Source organism: Exophiala dermatitidis (assembly GCF_000230625.1).
Source record: "Exophiala dermatitidis NIH/UT8656 unplaced genomic scaffold supercont1.4, whole genome shotgun sequence".
Lineage (NCBI taxonomy): Eukaryota > Fungi > Ascomycota > Eurotiomycetes > Chaetothyriales > Herpotrichiellaceae > Exophiala > Exophiala dermatitidis.
The window spans coordinates 1,680,189-1,697,417 of record NW_008751649.1 but is presented as its reverse complement, the minus strand read 5'-3'; the positions used below and the strand labels follow the sequence as shown (position 1 = coordinate 1,697,417).

Sequence of the window (17,229 nt, the reverse complement as noted above, 5' to 3'; positions counted from 1 at the left end):
TCCCAACGGGGACTAGTGCAGCTTAGTGTAAGGCGGGTGGTGCACGTGACCTAGCGGGTCCGCGCGCGCAAAAGTCGAAGTTAACTTCTTGTGTCGCGGGAGGCAATAAGTTGGACCATCTAACCCGCGGCTTTAACCTGTTCCATTTATCTCCAAAAGAACGGTCTTCCGGTGGGTTGTCGGCCTTTGTAACAGAAGGTGTCAACTGGAATAGGCCTGCTCTCGCAAGCCAGGACAGGCAGCGAAGGAACCGCCGCTTCTTTAAATGGTAAGCATCGTCCAGTTACCCATTTGAGGCGGGACAATCAGTTCATCGATTCCACTACGACAGTCACCTCCGCTCGCCTGAACGGCAGGGCAGGATGGCTTCGATCCCTCCACCACCGCCTCCGGGCTGGAATGCGGGAGGGCCAGTTGCTCCTCCACCTCCTCCGCCGGGAATGGCGCCGCCGCCCGGATACCGACCTCCCGTCGACCCTCAGGTTGCCAAATATGCACAAAAGAAGAAGGAATGGTTGCGGACGCAGCGCAACCGGTTTGGTGAGAAACGAAAGGGCGGCTTCGTCGAGACCCAGAAGGCGGACATGCCCCCGGAGCATCTGCGGAAGATTGTCAAAGATATCGGCGATGTCAGCCAGAAGAAATTCAGCAGTGACAAGCGAAGTTACTTGGGCGCGCTGAAATATATGCCTCATGCAGTGTTCAAACTGCTGGAGAACATGCCCATGCCGTGGGAGAGTGCCAGGGAAGTCAAAGTGCTGTATCATGTGAACGGCTGCTTGACCCTGGTCAACGAGATCCCGCGTGTCATCGAACCCGTCTTCCATGCCCAGTGGGCTACCATGTGGGTGTGCATGAGGAGAGAAAAGAGCGACCGACGACACTTCAAGCGGATGCGGTTCCCTCCCTTCGACGACGAGGAGCCGCCTCTGTCCTGGTCCGAGAACATAGAGGACGTCGAACCACTTGAACCTATTCAGATGGAATTGGATGAGAATGAGGATGGCCCAGTCTACGAGTGGTTCTACGAACATCGGCCTCTGTTGGACACGCCACACGTCAACGGTCCGAGCTACAGAAAGTGGAATTTGACGTTGCCTCAGATGGCAACCTTGTACCGGTTGTCTCACCAGCTGCTGAGCGACGTGGTCGATAAGAACTATTCGTATTTATTTGACCGTGAAAGCTTCTTCACTGCGAAAGCACTCAATGTCGCCATTCCTGGAGGACCACGGTTCGAGCCGCTTTACAAAGATATCGATCCTAACGACGAAGACTTCGGCGAGTTCAACGCGATCGACAGAATCATTTTCCGAGCTCCAATCAGAACAGAATACCGCGTGGCTTTCCCTTATCTGTATAACTCGCTTCCACGGAGCGTCAAGCTGTCGTGGTATCATTATCCCCAGATCGTCTATGTTAGGTCGGAGGACCCGAATTTGCCAGCCTTCTATTTCGACCCCGTCATCAATCCGATCTCGTCGAGATCTGTTGCTCCGAAGAACATCACGGTCAAACACGAAGATGAAATCTTTGGCGTTGGCAACAATGAGGATGACGAGTTCGAGCTGCCGGGAAATGTTGAACCGTTCTTGGCCGACGAGGAGTTGTATACCAGCGAGACAGCTTCGGCTATTGCTCTCTGGTGGGCTCCTTACCCCTTCGACAGAAGATCTGGGAAGATGGTCAGAGCTCAGGATGTTCCCTTGGTCAAACAGTGGTATCTGGAACACTGCCCGCCAGGACAGCCGGTTAAAGTGCGAGTTTCGTATCAAAAACTGCTCAAGACCTATGTGCTCAATGAGTTGCACAAGAAGAAACCCAAGGCTCAGAACAAGCAGGATCTTCTTCGAACCCTGAAATCCACCAAATTTTTCCAGCAGACCACCATTGACTGGGTTGAGGCCGGTCTGCAAGTGTGCCGACAAGGCTTCAACATGCTGAATTTGCTCATTCACCGCAAGAACTTGACCTACCTGCATCTTGACTACAATTTCAACTTGAAGCCTGTCAAGACGTTGACCACCAAAGAGCGGAAGAAGTCCAGATTCGGCAACGCCTTCCATTTGATGCGAGAAATCTTGAGGCTGACCAAGCTTATCGTCGACGCTCAAGTACAATACCGTCTGGGCAATGTCGATGCCTTCCAATTGGCCGATGGGATCATGTACGCTTTCAACCACGTTGGTCAGCTTACTGGTATGTACCGGTACAAATACAAGCTTATGCACCAGATTCGATCGTGCAAAGACTTGAAGCACTTGATTTACTACCGCTTCAACTCCGGTCCTGTGGGCAAAGGTCCTGGATGCGGCTTCTGGGCTCCTGCTTGGCGGGTTTGGCTCTTCTTCATGAGAGGCATCATTCCTCTGCTTGAGCGATGGCTTGGAAATCTTCTTTCGCGACAGTTCGAAGGTCGCCATAGCAAGGGTGTTGCGAAAACGGTCACCAAACAGCGAGTGGAGTCACACTTCGACCTGGAACTCCGTGCCTCTGTCATGGCAGACTTGATGGACATGATGCCGGAAGGCATCCGTCAGAACAAAGTGAACACCGTTCTTCAGCACTTGTCAGAAGCATGGCGTTGCTGGAAGAGTAATATCCCCTGGAAAGTTCCCGGCTTGCCAGCGCCGATCGAGAACATTATTCTACGATATGTCAAGAGCAAAGCTGACTGGTGGATTTCCGTTGCGCACTACAATCGGGAGAGAATTCGAAGAGGCGCCACCGTTGATAAGACTGTGGCTAAGAAGAATCTTGGTCGCTTGACCAGACTCTGGCTCAAGGCGGAGCAAGAGAGACAACACAACTACTTAAAGGATGGTCCTTACGTGTCATCAGAAGAAGCTGTGGCTATTTACACAACCACGGTGCACTGGCTCGAGTCGCGGAAGTTCTCTCCTATTCCTTTCCCCAGCGTGTCTTACAAGCATGATACCAAGATCTTGATCCTGGCTCTTGAGAGGCTCCGTGAAGCCTATTCGGTCAAAGGTCGCTTGAACCAGAGTCAGCGAGAAGAGTTGGCATTGATCGAACAGGCTTACGATTCGCCAGGCACCACCTTGGCCAGGATCAAGCGCTTCTTACTCACCCAGCGAGCTTTCAAGGAGGTCGGCATTGATATGAATGACAACTACAGCTCGATCAATCCAGTCTACGATGTTGAGCCCATCGAGAAAATCACAGATGCATATCTTGATCAATACCTGTGGTATCAAGCTGATACTAGACATCTCTTCCCATCCTGGGTCAAGCCGTCGGATTCAGAGGTTCCGCCATTGTTGGTCTATAAATGGGCCCAGGGCATCAACAATCTCACGAATGTCTGGGAGACCAAAGACGGAGAATGCAATGTAATGATCGAGACACAGCTCTCGAAAGTCTACGAGAAAATCGATCTCACTCTGCTCAATCGTCTGCTCCGGCTCATTATGGATCACAATTTGGCCGACTACATCACCTCGAAGAACAATGTCCAGCTGAATTACAAAGATATGAACCATACGAACAGCTATGGCCTGATCCGAGGACTGCAGTTCTCCGGCTTCGTCTTCCAATATTATGGACTGGTTATCGACTTGCTCCTGCTTGGGTTGCAACGTGCTAGTGAGCTTGCAGGACCACCTCAGAGCCCAAACGATTTCTTGCAGTTCCGAGACCGTGAAACAGAAACCAAGCATCCTATCCGGTTGTATACCAGATACATTGACAGGATCTGGGTGTTCTTCAGATTCACTGCCGAAGAATCGAAGGATCTTATCCAACGGTTCTTGACCGAGCAGCCTGATCCGAACTTTGAAAATGTCATAGGCTACAAGAACAAGAAATGCTGGCCTCGTGATTCCAGAATGAGACTTATGAGACACGATGTCAACCTCGGTCGCGCAGTTTTCTGGGATCTCAAGAACAGACTTCCTCGTTCCATTACCACAATCGAGTGGGACGATACCTTCGCAAGCGTGTATTCGCGAGACAACCCTAATCTGTTGTTCTCAATGTGCGGCTTCGAAGTCAGAATCTTACCCAAGATCCGGAACCAGAATGACGAATTCCCTGTGAAGGACAGTGTATGGGCCTTGGCCAACAATGAGACCAAGGAACGCACTGCATATGCCTTCTTGCAAGTCACTGAAGACGACATTCAGAAATTCAACAATCGTATCAGACAGATTTTGATGTCTTCTGGATCGACGACTTTTACCAAGATCGCGAACAAGTGGAATACTGCACTCATTGCCCTGTTCACGTATTACCGAGAAGCAGCTGTTTCGACGGTCAACCTGCTTGATACCATCGTCAAGTGTGAGACCAAAATCCAGACCCGTGTCAAGATTGGCTTGAACTCCAAAATGCCTTCGAGATTCCCTCCTGCCGTGTTTTACACGCCCAAGGAGCTTGGTGGTTTGGGCATGATCTCCGGATCCCATATTCTTATCCCAGCCAGCGACAAGCGGTGGTCAAAGCAGACCGATACCGGTGTGACGCATTATCGTGCCGGTATGTCCCACGACGAAGAGACGCTTATTCCGAATATCTTCCGCTACATCATCCCTTGGGAGGCAGAGTTCATCGATTCACAACGAGTGTGGACTGAATACTCGCAGAAGCGCATGGAAGCGAACCAGCAAAATCGCCGGTTGACTCTGGAAGATCTGGAAGACAGCTGGGATCGAGGTTTGCCACGTATCAACACCCTCTTCCAGAAGGACAGGAGCACGCTCAGCTTTGACAAGGGGTTCAGAACTCGCACAGAATTCAAGCAGTACCAGTTGATGAAGAGCAATCCCTTCTGGTGGACAAGTCAGCGACACGATGGCAAGTTGTGGAACCTGAATGCATACAGAACCGATGTCATCCAAGCCTTGGGTGGTGTTGAAACTATCCTCGAGCACACCCTGTTCAAGGCCACCGCGTTCCCATCCTGGGAAGGTTTGTTCTGGGAACGGGCTAGTGGATTCGAAGAGTCGATGAAGTACAAGAAGCTCACAAATGCTCAACGATCCGGTTTGAATCAAATTCCCAACCGTCGGTTTACCCTATGGTGGTCACCTACTATCAACAGAGCGAACGTCTACGTCGGTTTCCAGGTTCAATTGGATTTGACCGGTATCTTCTTGCACGGCAAGATCCCGACCTTAAAGATCTCCTTGATTCAGATTTTCAGAGCTCATTTGTGGCAGAAGATCCACGAATCTGTGGTTATGGACTTGTGTCAGGTATTTGACCAGGAGCTCGAGCAGTTGGGCATCGAAACTGTTCAGAAAGAGACCATTCATCCTCGAAAATCGTACAAGATGAACAGCTCCTGTGCTGATATTCTCCTCTTTGCCAGCCACAAGTGGAATGTCACTCGGCCGTCGCTGTTGTTCGACACCAAGGACCAGATCGAGGCTACGACAACCAACAAGTTCTGGGTCGATGTGCAGTTGCGATATGGTGATTACGACTCTCACGATATCGAGCGGTATGTTCGAGCCAAGTACTTGGATTACACGACCGACAGTATGAGCATCTACCCGTCGGCAACCGGTCTCATGATTGGCATTGATCTGGCATACAACCTGTACTCTGCCTATGGACAGTACTTCCCGGGTCTCAAGGCTTTGATCCAACAAGCAATGGCTAAAATCATGAAAGCTAACCCTGCTCTGTATGTGCTGCGTGAGCGTATCAGGAAGGGCCTGCAATTGTACGCTTCTGAGACGACCCAGGAGTTCTTGAACTCTCAGAACTACTCGGAGCTGTTCAGCAATCAAACTCAGCTCTTCATTGACGATACCAATGTTTATCGGGTCACCATCCACAAGACATTCGAGGGTAATTTGACTACCAAGCCGATCAACGGAGCAATCTTCATCTTCAACCCCAAGACTGGGCAATTGTTCCTAAAGATCATTCATACCAGTGTTTGGGCCGGTCAGAAGCGGCTTGGTCAATTGGCCAAGTGGAAGACAGCCGAAGAAGTTGCCGCGCTCATCCGGTCGTTGCCCGTCGAGGAACAGCCGAAGCAGCTGATTGTGACTCGAAAAGGTCTGCTTGACCCGCTTGAGGTACATTTGCTGGACTTCCCGAACATCTCCATAAGAGCCTCTGAACTGCAACTTCCTTTCCAGGCTGCGATGAAGGTCGAGAAGTTGGCGGACATGATTCTCCAAGCGAAGGAGCCCCAGATGGTTCTGTTCAACTTGTATGATGAATGGCTGAAGACCATTTCGTCCTACACGGCCTTTTCCCGGCTCATCCTCATCCTACGTGCCTTGCACGTCAACACGGATAAGACCAAGTTGATTCTTCGACCTGACAAGACTGTCATCACACAGCCGCATCACATCTGGCCCAGTCTGTCGGACGAAGATTGGATCAAGGTGGAAGTCCAGCTGAGAGATTTGATCCTCAACGATTACGGGAAGAAGAACAATGTCAATGTCCAATCCCTGACCAGCAGCGAAGTCCGCGATATCATTCTTGGAATGGAGATTTCGGCACCTTCTCTGCAGCGACAGCAAGCCGCCGAACTTGAAAAGCAGCAACAGGATCAACAGCAGCTGACAGCGGTGACGACCAAGACCCAAAATGTGCGCGGTGAAGAGATTGTCGTGACGACCACGTCTCAGTATGAGCAGCAGTCCTTTGCGTCCAAGACCGAATGGCGGACTCGGGCCATCGCCACGTCCAATCTCCGCACCCGCGCAAACAACATCTACATTTCGAGCGACGACATCCATGAATCAGAAGATTCGTACACCTACGTCCTGCCCAAGAACATTCTCAAGAAGTTCATCACCATTGCTGACCTAAGAGTCCAAGTGGCTGGGTACCTGTACGGGTCCTCCCCGCCCGACAATGACCAAGTCAAGGAAATAAAGACCATCGTCATGGTGCCGCAGGTTGGTAGTACACGCGAAGTGCAGCTGCCACATCAGCTCCCACAACACGAGTACCTCAAGACCATGGAGCCGTTGGGCATCATCCACACGGCCTCTGGGAACGAACCATCCTACATGACGCCCCAGGACGTGACGACCCATGCGCGACTGATGGCGCAACACCCGTCGTGGGACAAGAAGACTATCACCCTCGTAGTTTCATTCACTCCCGGCTCCGTGTCCCTGTCGGCCTGGTCCCTCACTCCCGCGGGGTACACGTGGGGCGCCAACAACAAGGACACCCAGTCCGACAATCCTGCGGGCTTCTCGACTTCGTTTGGCGAAAAGACCCAGCTCCTGCTGTCTGACAAGGTCCGCGGCTTCTTCTTGGTGCCGGAGAACGATAGTTGGAATTACAGTTTTATGGGCGCCAGTTTTTCTGCTGTCGAAAAGAGACCTGTTTACGTCAAGATCGATACTCCACGTCGCTTCTATGATGATAGACACCGTCCGGTTCATTTCAGCAGCTTTAATGAGCTCGAGGACATCTGGGCCGATAGGGAGGATGTGTTTGCTTGAGCGGCACAAGCCCAGAGATTTTAGTAGGATGGCCTGGTCGGCGAGCATTGCAGTGCCACACACACAGAGCACGGTACGGGACGGACACAGATGAGATATGCTGATCAATCACTTCTGCATGGATGTAGGAAGGTTAGGGTCAGGTGTACCAAGAAAGCACGGACAAGGCCGATCGGTGGTGTTAGTTGGGGGTTGTTTTCGTGGTTGTGTCCATGAGGTGGCATTCAAGCAACAGGCGTTTATGTTGTTGTTCATGTTCTGGGAGCCACCATGATACATGCAAGCACGCAGAGAGAACATGCACGAGTAGCCTTGGATTAATTAGGTTGTATTATTCAATTTGGAAGGTTGTCTATCATACCTTATCGTTCATGTACGCTTTATTACCGTCACACCTCCTTGTTACTGGCTTAACCGAGTATGAACGAGTAATATTGTCAAATAGAACGAAATGAAATAAGCACAAGCCCAAGGATGACTGTCTGTTGTATGCGTGTTTGCGTACAGGTATATCATGGTTCATTCAAGTACCTATATAGTGTTCTGTGGTATTCATAAACGATCTCAAATCTCCTTCCCCGCGCCGGCGCCCCTGAAAAGTAAAATATGTAAAAGTAAAATATAAAAGCGCCTCAGGCACCCAATCTTCACCATTGATAAGCGCCAATCATGCAGGTAAAAAGTAATACAGTAGTACATCCAACCACTGCAAGGTTCAATGTCTCATGCCACAGCCACAATCAGCTTCAGCCTCGCGTTTCCGATGTTTAAAGTCGCCATGATAGTCGTCCAAAGAGACAAGCTTGTCATCAATCTCATCATCCGGCAGGGCAGGAGGACCCATCCACTCGCCCCACTCTTTGGCTTCCCCCTTCTCCTCCCCCGAGCCGCCGTCGGTAGTCGTAGACGTTTTGACTTTCTTCTCCCTCAACTCTTTAGTGACTTCATCTAGATGATGAGTGAGATCGAGGTACTCTGCAATAAACTGTCCGACCTCGGTGTTCTCGTGGTTCCCCACCAGTCCAGGGGCATGGTCAGGACTCGAGGCGTAGATGTTGACGTCGACGGCACTATGGCCGTGGGTTGACCAGCCGATCTGGGCGCGGCGCGAAATCAGGTCTGCGAAATGATATGCCGGAGGCCAGATGGGTTCAGCGTCGATGATGGCGTCGAGCTCTTCGGGCGTGTAGTCGGTGATTCCAAGGCCGGATTCAATCAGGTCGGCGAGTTTGGTCGATTTATCCTTGCGCGAAGAGGTTGACGAGGAAGAAGATAGATATTTCGACCATTCGCGCGCAAGGTATTCTGTCGAGTGGTTTGCTTTGGCTAGAACTCCAGGATGCCATAGGTACTCTGGGTACGTCTTGTGCAATTGGCGGGCGGTGGCGAGTCCTCCGGTTTCGTGGTCAGATGTGGACACCAGGATTCCGTCCGTATCGTCTTCTTCCAGAAACTTTAGCACCGCGGCAAACGCTTCGTCGTGAGCCATGACTTCGTGCACTTGGGCGGCTGGGTCGTTGGCGTGGCCAGCGTGGTCGATCCGTGATCCTTCGATCATGAGGAAGAAGCCCTTCTCCGAGTCCTTGGTGGCTGCGGACAATGCTTTCAGCGCCAGTCGTGCCATCTCCGCTTGGCTGGGGTAGATGTCTGCCATTTGAGCGCGGTCGATCTCATAGGGAATGTCGGTATCTGCGAGAAGTGCAAGCAACGGCAGATCCACGGGCTTCTTGTGGGTGAGTTTGTCAAATTCGGTCCGGTTGTTAATGTATTGGAATCCAAAGTCTTCTTTAGCCATGCGCACCACATCCGTGGCATCGGCTCTGCACGACCCTTCCGTCGAGTTCGGTAGGAAATGGCATCTCCCGCCACCGATCAGCAAGTCCACGACCCGACCAAGAGGGTAGTTGCCGACCATTTGCTCGGCAATCAAGTCTTCGTATTCTCGACGGTTGGCGTGAGCTGCGAAGCATGCCGGGGTGGCGTCGGTGATTCGTGTCGTGACCACCAGTCCAGTCATGTAGCCTGCCCTCTTGGCCGCTTCCAGCACCGTTCCGCACGGAGAATGGTCGGCCAGCACCGAGATCGCACCATTGTAACTCTTCAATCCGCATGAAAATGCCGTTGCTCCGGCCGCCGAGTCAGTGACCAGACTGTTTGAGCTGCGTGTCCGGGAAGACCCGATCAAATGTTTATCCAGCACCAGTATGTCGTCAATCGGTAGGCTATCCACGTATTGTCTCCAACTCCTGGTCAGCGACAAGGACGTCGGTCCCATGCCGTCTGACACCATGAAAATCATGTTCCGCTTCCCGCTGGGTTTCCCGTCCGGGCCCCATCCTCCTGTCCTTTTTGGTTTCGAGTGCGCAATGGACGATTCGTGCTGATAGACCACGGCGAGGATGATGACAGCCACTGTGGCTAGGAGGGCCCAAACAAATAAGCCGGCCTCGCGCCATTTGCGTGTCTTTGAAGCCGTCGACTCTGGTCGCTGAACTGGTTGCCCAGTAAGGAGCGCATCTTCCTCTTCAATGTCGGAATTCGCAGAGTTGGGCGAACTCGGTCGCGCAAGGAGAGGTTGTTCGGACCGCGCCATGGTGAGATGATTTGTCTATTCTCAGGCTTCCACAACGTACAACTCGGCGAGTCTGGGTGGGGTGACGCGCAGGAGACGAGTTATAACTCCATTGATAGATATGATCCCTTGTGACGACTCCTGGTGACCTGGTTGGCAGGTGATAAACAAGGTCGGGATGGATGAATGAAACAAGAGCCCGACCCCCTGCAAAGCACATGCATCTCAGAACAAGGGCCAAGGCACGTGAGCCCACGTGATTTGAAAGTGTGGTACGGCGGACTATGCGATCCGAGGTGGCAAAACATCGGTCAACTGGCTTCACCCGGATTTTACAGGTTGGGAAGATCAGTGTAAGGTATGCTCAGCAACGCAACCGGAAAGCATCGATACATGGACATTCCTGCCATAATTGGCGGCGACGGTAGGTGACCGCACTCATGGCTGACCACTGCGTCGGTGTTTCTCCCCTCTGCTCCCCTCAAGCTGGAAGTAAGCGTTGTGCTAGTATGGAGACATGTGGACATGCGAACCAAACTCCTGTGCCCTCGAAACGTGCGAATGGATTGTGGCTGTCTATTCCAAACGAGTCTTTCTTTGGTCCCGCCTATGAAAAGTCGTGTCTATGGCAGGGGATGCCTGGGTTACAACCTGAGGTACCAAGATCCAACCCCGTATTACCCCTTGCACGATTTCATCCTGGAATGCGCAAGTCGATATCTGCTCCGAAAAGGTGCAGTCATTCTCTCTCCTGAATTGACAGCATATAATATGAACTCTGAACCAAGGCATTTGAGTACTAACCGCCCTGCTGGATGATTCTTCATTGGCGAGGTTTGTACTGTCGAGTTTCTTATGGAATCGATCCTGTCACAACAGAGGGGACTCTGAGACTCTGGGAAAGGACTGAGAGGGCGTTGCTGTTTGAGCTTGAATGCCTTCAATATCCTACTTCCCCACCAACGCCTGCTCCCGGCCCATCTCACGCCCTACTTCTGCCCGTTTCAACAAGCTGCCATGTCTCGTAGGTCAACAGAGGATCCCTAAACTGGGGCAACTGCCCTTATTAATATTGAGATACAGGATTTGCTGCTAGCGCTACCAAACCGAGTTATGTTGTCGCTCTATTATTTGCCCTAGCCGCAGGGCTTTTCGGTATAGTCAAAATCCTTTGTCTGAATAAATCCCCTGTCCTGACACAGATTGCATACAGCCTTCATTACAAACGATGGAGCCGCCAACCCTTCGGTGCAGGAGTATTATAGCAGCCTTGAGTCCCGTTTGGGATACTGGTTGCTATTAGGAAATACGCGGCATTGCGGCCTATACCCTAAGGGCCAGATCTCTCCGTTTCCAATCAGCAAAGCTCAGCGGGCCATGGAAGATCACGTATACCAGCGACTAGGCCTTCCCCCGGGGTCGCGAGTCTTGGATGCAGGTGCAGGGTCAGGATACGTGGCGATCCATATGGCACAGAAAGGATTGAATGTACAAGCCATTGATATTACACCGATACACTTGGAAGATGCCCGAAGGAATGTGGACAAGCACGGACTGCAAGACAAGGTCGACGTTCGCTTCGGAGATTACCATGATCTTTCGGATTTCTCAGACACGTCTTTTGATGGAATTTACACGATGGAGACCTTCGTTCATGCCGACGAGCCCATCAGAGTCTTGCGCAACTTCTACCGCCTTCTTCGTCCTGGTGGCGTTTTGGTCCTCAACGAGGCGGATTTCAATCGCAATTCTGAGTTGCTGCAGGATGTGCTACGACTGTCACACTGCCAAAACACTCTTGCTGAAGGTGCCCTTGCCGAGATGCTCAAGGAAGTGGGGTTCACAGACGTCGATGTTGAAGACCTCACAGGTGAAGTTTTGCCCCTGTGGCGCCTGTTCGGCGTCATTGGGTATGGGCCATATCATGCCCTGAAATTCTTCGGACTTCATACCCGCTTTACCAACCTTATGGCAGGTGTCGAAGCGTACTTACACTGGGGAGAGGGAAGATATATCTCTGTGAGGGCCGTTAAGCCGGAATAGATTGACCCCCGTCATGCCTGTCTCCGCTCGCAAGGGATCTCGGTGCTCCGGACACTAAACATTGCTCTGGACATCTCATGCCACTTTACAGTAGCTTCAGGGTTCTGGTCCTCCATTCCGAGGATCTCCAGCCACAGGCACCTCCATTTCCCACCTTGGCGCGCCTCGGTGCCCCCGCGCCCCTTGGCCAACAGGGCGTGTCCGATTGTACTCTGGTTCCAAGCTCTGGACATTCAGCACACATACCTGGCATACTTCTTGAATTGTTCATCTGCTCTCAGCCTGTCCAGATCTTCGTCTCTTAGACATATGGCTGCGGAGATCTCGCCGTTCAACGCTTTTGGCATCAGATATATAAGACTCTCGACGGGGTCGAACGCCGGTCTCCGCACAGCCTCCGGTTTACCCACACCCAGGTTGAAATCAAGTTCATATAGCTTTTCCTTGACCCAGGAACTCAGCATGATATCGGAACCCAGGTCCAACGTCGCCGTGACCGAGACGAGATGTCGGTCCTCTGGGTGTTGTTCCAAGAAAGTCGCCAGCGCCCGAGTGTTACGATCCACTGTTGATGTTTTCGGGTCCAGGGCCGCTCGCAAATTTGACGCAACACCGCCCAAAGGCATTTGTAAAAACTCATCCAGGCTATATGTGTGATATGTCATGTTCTGCACCACGCCCATGTATGAGTTCGGAATACCCAAGAAGCGCCTGGGGTCAACGGCTCGGGCGAATGTGACTCTTTGCTTCGGGTCCAACCTCGGCAGCCGGGCTCGCATGATTGACTGCCAGATAAACGCACTGAGAGCGTCATCTGTCGAGATAAAGTCGATCTGCGGATCCATTGTCCGCGTCCCAAGCGCCTTTAGTGCCTCCAACGAGTCCCGAGAAAAGATCCAGGTGGCCCATGAGCATTTTGGGGTGCCATCAAACGGTGAGACCGTTGTAGCAGTAGCCGCAGCCGTGGGTACTGGACTACTGGCAGGTATCTCTTCAGCAGGAGCAACAGGAGCCGGTCTCACCAGCTGCCTTGACAGCTCGGTCCACGGATCAAAGGGTTCTTCCAACAAAGGGATAACACTGCCGCGGTGTCGATTGCCCCAGATCAGCTCGTGGCTGTACGGGTCATCATGACAGTCCATGGATAGTAGACGCATGATCTGGGCCAGGCCAGTCATGTCCATGACGTTGTGTTGGGCGACGAAACTGAGCACCAATCCCTCGTCGATCAGGTTGGCCTGGACCATAAACACGGGCGCCGGGTCGTTTTCTTTGGCAGTCTTGGCCGCGAGCGTACGAATCGGGCAGATGACTATTTCGTCCAACATGTCCATAGGGAACCCGGTGAACCGGAGCACGTCCATGGGCGGTATATCAGGGTTGTCTCTGTAATCTCGAACCACGAGGCGAGGAGTCCGCTCGAAGGGCACGATCTGGTAGGTCCCGTTCGACTTTACCACCTGTCCGGCAACCCAGGGAAAATTGGCCGTCAGCCGTTCCAAGCCCGTCATCAGTCTTCTGATGATGGAGGAGGCTACTTTGGGATCCTCGACCGAATAGCACAAGCATATCTGCGTGTACAGGTTGTAGAGACCCGGCTGTTGCCCAAACACGTCAAGTGGGAAGCCGTTGTCGAGAAATGTCCTCACGTATCTGGGCAAAGTGTTGGGCATAGTGACGAGATGGGATTGGAGATGTTGGCAAGAATCGGTGTACTGTAGATCTCCTTGGGTGAGGGTTGTGCTGTGTGACATGCCATGGATAATAAAAGGTAGTATGTTTTGAGAGGGGCTGGCAACATTCGATTTTGACAGCTCGACCTAGCTTGACCTTGGAACAGATCCGAAGGGGGGTTTTTTTTTTTAACTGCCAGTGGCGGGATCAAAGTCTCAATGTGAGATCTTTGTCTTATTTGGATTTGGTTTATCTGCGCATGGCCGGTGACACTCAGCGGGGTCAAAGTCTGGGGAACAGATTGAGCGCCACTCACTTCCCTCGCACTGTACAGGCGTATTATCACTCTCGATTCATGTGCCATTGTTTGATGAGGTTCATAAGGTTCGACTGCCCTCATGAAATGCTAGAATATCTATGTGCACATATTTACTGGAACTCGCCTACGTTTCGCGGCGCCATGTTCATCATGATTGACGGGGCATGAGCACTTTCAGCCTCGCCAAACCACGTCTCTGTCCAGATCCGGTGCAACAGTTGGAGTCTCCCTTTTGGAACCTGATCATACAAGGGAGCAAGACCAACGGCCGTGGAGTCTGGGGATCTATATGTCTGGGGTCCAGTGACAGCTCGTGGAACGACTGTCACAGACTGAGATCTCATCTTGGCGCGATTGCGCCATTCGGGGACCAGCTTACAATGACAGCTACAAGGCTGAACTACTTTTCTCCCTGTGTGACTTTCTATCCAATGTCGACCTCAAGATTTCGTGGATGGGCAAAATCTCATACTTCCAGTCATGTCATGTTGCGCTGCCGAACTCATTCGACAGCCTTCTAGGAGGTTGAATCGCGGCCTCGACACACTGGTCAGCCTTGACGTTACTGTGGACGCTCCCATAGCCCTGGTTGTGCCGAATATGTTCTTGGAGCGCCAGCTGGGTCAGATCACGAAGAACTGTACGCCGCATGATTCATTTTGTAAGGACATGTCAGTTTGATTATCAAGGAATGTATTTTGGATCCATGATCCAAAGCTACCGCTCAGAGCAGCCATCCCTGTACCACACAACGTAGAAGTTGTTTTGCCGCTCGATTGCGCCTCTCCTCCAATGAAAGACCACTGATAAACAGACTGCGCGCCGCATCACGAACACCCATGCACCGTTGCTTTACAAGTTCAGCTCTGGATGTTGAAAACAAAGACATTCTGCCAAACTTCAAAGAGCTCCCGACTTCAACACGAGTTTTGGCCGGTTCCAATATACCTTCGGCAACCACCGGCTCCAGGATGGCCCCCATATCCCTGCCCGGAACCATTTTTCACCTGACATATTTGGCAACAGAATACCCAGCCGCAGCGAGCGTCAAAAAGATACCCGTCCAAGCCATCAGCCCGCGTCTCGCACTGGCCTTCATAAAGGCCTCCATTGCTTGAGCATCATTCAACCTCGGAAACTCGACATCCTTGGGCACGGGCACACCAAGGATGGCGCAGAGCGGCTCCCAGCCATCACGGACATCATAAAAGAACAATTTCTCCTTGGGGACGACTCTCTTAAGGTGTTCGATATGACGATCCCACATGACTCGAGTCGGTCTCTGAGGCTCGCCTGGTCGGAAATACAATTCGCCCACACGGCCGTCGTCCATGGCATGATGGTAAGTCCAGAACCTGCGCAGCGTGGGCAGCGGCGCGAGGATCCACGACAGAGCAGTCAGATTGGCATTCTCGACGATCGGCGCCAGACTGTTCCACCATTTATCCGGATCGCGGACTGTGCAGATGACCTTGGCGTCCGGGTAGATGTGCATCAGTTCCTCGACAAAGGCATTGGATGGCAGATCGGTGCAGGCGACGTAACCGTCGAGCATTTCCTTCACGCCCGCATGCACGACCTGGCGGTCTTCCTCGCTCTGCACCGGCGTGTGCTTGAAGATATCGATCCAGCGGTTGATATGTGATTCGGGTGATCGGAGAAGTTGCGTGCCGCCGTGGTAGCACGGGCCGTCTAGCAGGTAAGAACACGCCGCGCCAAACGACGTCGTGCCCGTTCTGGATAGTCCGGCTCCTATGACTTTTAAGGTCTTGTCGGGAACTGGTTGGGATGCCGTTTGACCCATCTTGATGGATTGCAGGCGGTCGGTGTCTTGGCTTGGTGAATCAAACGACGACCCAAACTGACCTACAGTAGGTAGGTAGGCAGGGAGGTAGTAGTCGAGAGAAGGCAGAGGTGCAAAAAGAAGCTTTAACAAGAAGCTTTATTTCACCGACGATGATTCCAGTGACGTCTGTCAAATGGTTAATTGCATTGACCACCGGGGAAAGAGTCGAAGTCGAAGTGGAAAAAGAATAAGTATCATGAACCCATTTCGAAAAGGAAACGATCGAGGGTTGAGGTGGGCCATGACCCCAGCTTATCTGTGTTTCAGAAATCTCAAGACCGACCCCGTGCGACTACCCTGCGTTACCATCCCTCTTCAAGTTCTACTTTTACTTTTACTGCCCTGCAGTGCCATCGAGGCCGGCGACGGAGACGGCGACGGAGACGGACGCGCCAAATACAAGGGACACTGGCATGGGGCGGATTGTTGCAGGATGTTCTTGTTGGATCGACTCATTGATGCCCGCAGCTTCGAATTGATTGAGAACCCAGTCAAAGCCAAACAAACGGCTTTCTCCACCACCAGTGGCACTGGCACTTGACTTGCAATGCAATCGCCGAGGGTCCACTCGCTACAAAAAAGTCAGGCTCCACGGATAGGCCCGCCTAGTTGTATATTGCAGATCCAGCCACGTACCCACCCCTACCTAGTACTAGTACCGTTGCTACTATTTACTCTTCGTAAGATCGAGGACAATATGGGACCACGCATCTTGAGTTACTACCTGTGTGCCTTTTTGTTATCGACCAGGACCGGCATTCAAGTTGTAGACCTGCAATTCAGTGCATAAAGTATCACCTACCTTATGGCTGGCTTGCTGCGCGTGGCCAAGGCTGACCTGCCTGGCACTGCATGGTACGGCTGTGCGGTCAATCGTCGCTTACAGTGTTCGCTCGCTCGGCCCGAAACTGCTGCTGCTGATACTACTGCTGCAAATTGGGGGCTTGAAGCTGGACTTGGCCTTTTCTTACGTTCGGCCGGGCCACTCGTGGTACAAGTCTTACAGTGTCAAGGACATGCACATGGTCAGCCTCACCGCCAAAATGGGACACATCCGACTTGCACAGTGGTGACCGAGGAAGTGTGTTCATGCTCAGAACGAGACGGGCACCGAAGCTGGTCTTGTGTCTCCTACTAAGCCCACCACCTACAGTACATATGTACCTATACCTTCGACTGTGCTGGACTCTCGACTTCAATTTGCTGCTGGCCCCTTGCGCAGAGCCAGGGCCGTTGTAGTAGTAGTAGTAGTAGTAGTAGTAGTAGTAGTAGTAGTAGTAGTAGTAGTAGTAGTAGTAGTAGTAGTAGTAGTAGTAGTAGTAGTAGTAGT

At 52.0% G+C, this 17,229-nt stretch overlaps 5 protein-coding genes across 5 annotated transcripts; 2 read left to right on the top strand and 3 right to left on the bottom strand.

The window, feature by feature from the left end:
* The first annotated feature begins 110 nt into the window (after window positions 1–110).
* Window positions 111–7,990, top strand: HMPREF1120_04937 (pre-mRNA-processing-splicing factor 8). The gene is made up of 2 exons (XM_009159086.1): window positions 111–268; window positions 332–7,990. The coding sequence occupies exon 2, from the start codon at window positions 363–365 to the stop codon at window positions 7,443–7,445; it is 7,083 nt and encodes a 2,360-aa protein (XP_009157334.1). The 5' UTR covers window positions 111–268; window positions 332–362; the 3' UTR covers window positions 7,446–7,990.
* Window positions 7,924–10,219, bottom strand: HMPREF1120_04936 (alkaline phosphatase). The gene has a single exon (XM_009159085.1). It carries the CDS (start codon window positions 10,036–10,038, stop codon window positions 8,161–8,163), a length of 1,878 nt encoding a protein of 625 aa, XP_009157333.1. The 5' UTR covers window positions 10,039–10,219; the 3' UTR covers window positions 7,924–8,160.
* A 160-nt stretch (window positions 10,220–10,379) lies between these two features.
* HMPREF1120_04933 (cyclopropane-fatty-acyl-phospholipid synthase) lies at window positions 10,380–16,603 on the top strand. The gene is made up of 3 exons (XM_009159082.1): window positions 10,380–11,041; window positions 11,101–11,172; window positions 11,231–16,603. The coding sequence occupies exons 1-3, from the start codon at window positions 11,035–11,037 to the stop codon at window positions 12,058–12,060; spliced, it is 909 nt and encodes a 302-aa protein (XP_009157330.1). The 5' UTR covers window positions 10,380–11,034; the 3' UTR covers window positions 12,061–16,603.
* HMPREF1120_04935 (uncharacterized protein) lies at window positions 11,509–14,319 on the bottom strand. The gene is made up of 2 exons (XM_009159084.1): window positions 14,051–14,319; window positions 11,509–13,987 (listed from the first exon to the last, which is right to left on the bottom strand). The coding sequence occupies exon 2, from the start codon at window positions 13,812–13,814 to the stop codon at window positions 12,294–12,296; it is 1,521 nt and encodes a 506-aa protein (XP_009157332.1). The 5' UTR covers window positions 13,815–13,987; window positions 14,051–14,319; the 3' UTR covers window positions 11,509–12,293.
* On the bottom strand, window positions 14,470–16,364 carry HMPREF1120_04934 (uncharacterized protein). Its single transcript, XM_009159083.1, has one exon. It carries the CDS (start codon window positions 15,855–15,857, stop codon window positions 15,057–15,059), a length of 801 nt encoding a protein of 266 aa, XP_009157331.1. The 5' UTR covers window positions 15,858–16,364; the 3' UTR covers window positions 14,470–15,056.
* Window positions 16,604–17,229: the final 626 nt, after the last annotated feature.

Excerpts from the sequence above, each read along its gene's own strand:
- HMPREF1120_04937 (XM_009159086.1), top strand. The coding sequence starts at position 363 with ATGGCTTCGATCCCTCCACCACCGCCTCCGGGCTGGAATGCGGGAGGG.
- HMPREF1120_04936 (XM_009159085.1), bottom strand. The coding sequence starts at position 10,038 with ATGGCGCGGTCCGAACAACCTCTCCTTGCGCGACCGAGTTCGCCCAAC.
- HMPREF1120_04933 (XM_009159082.1), top strand. Across the intron at positions 11,173-11,230 it reads CCTAGCCGCAGGGCTTTTCG|CCTTCATTACAAACGATGGA; the intron begins GTATAGTCAAAA and ends GATTGCATACAG.
- HMPREF1120_04935 (XM_009159084.1), bottom strand. The coding sequence starts at position 13,814 with ATGTCACACAGCACAACCCTCACCCAAGGAGATCTACAGTACACCGAT.
- HMPREF1120_04934 (XM_009159083.1), bottom strand. The coding sequence starts at position 15,857 with ATGGGTCAAACGGCATCCCAACCAGTTCCCGACAAGACCTTAAAAGTC.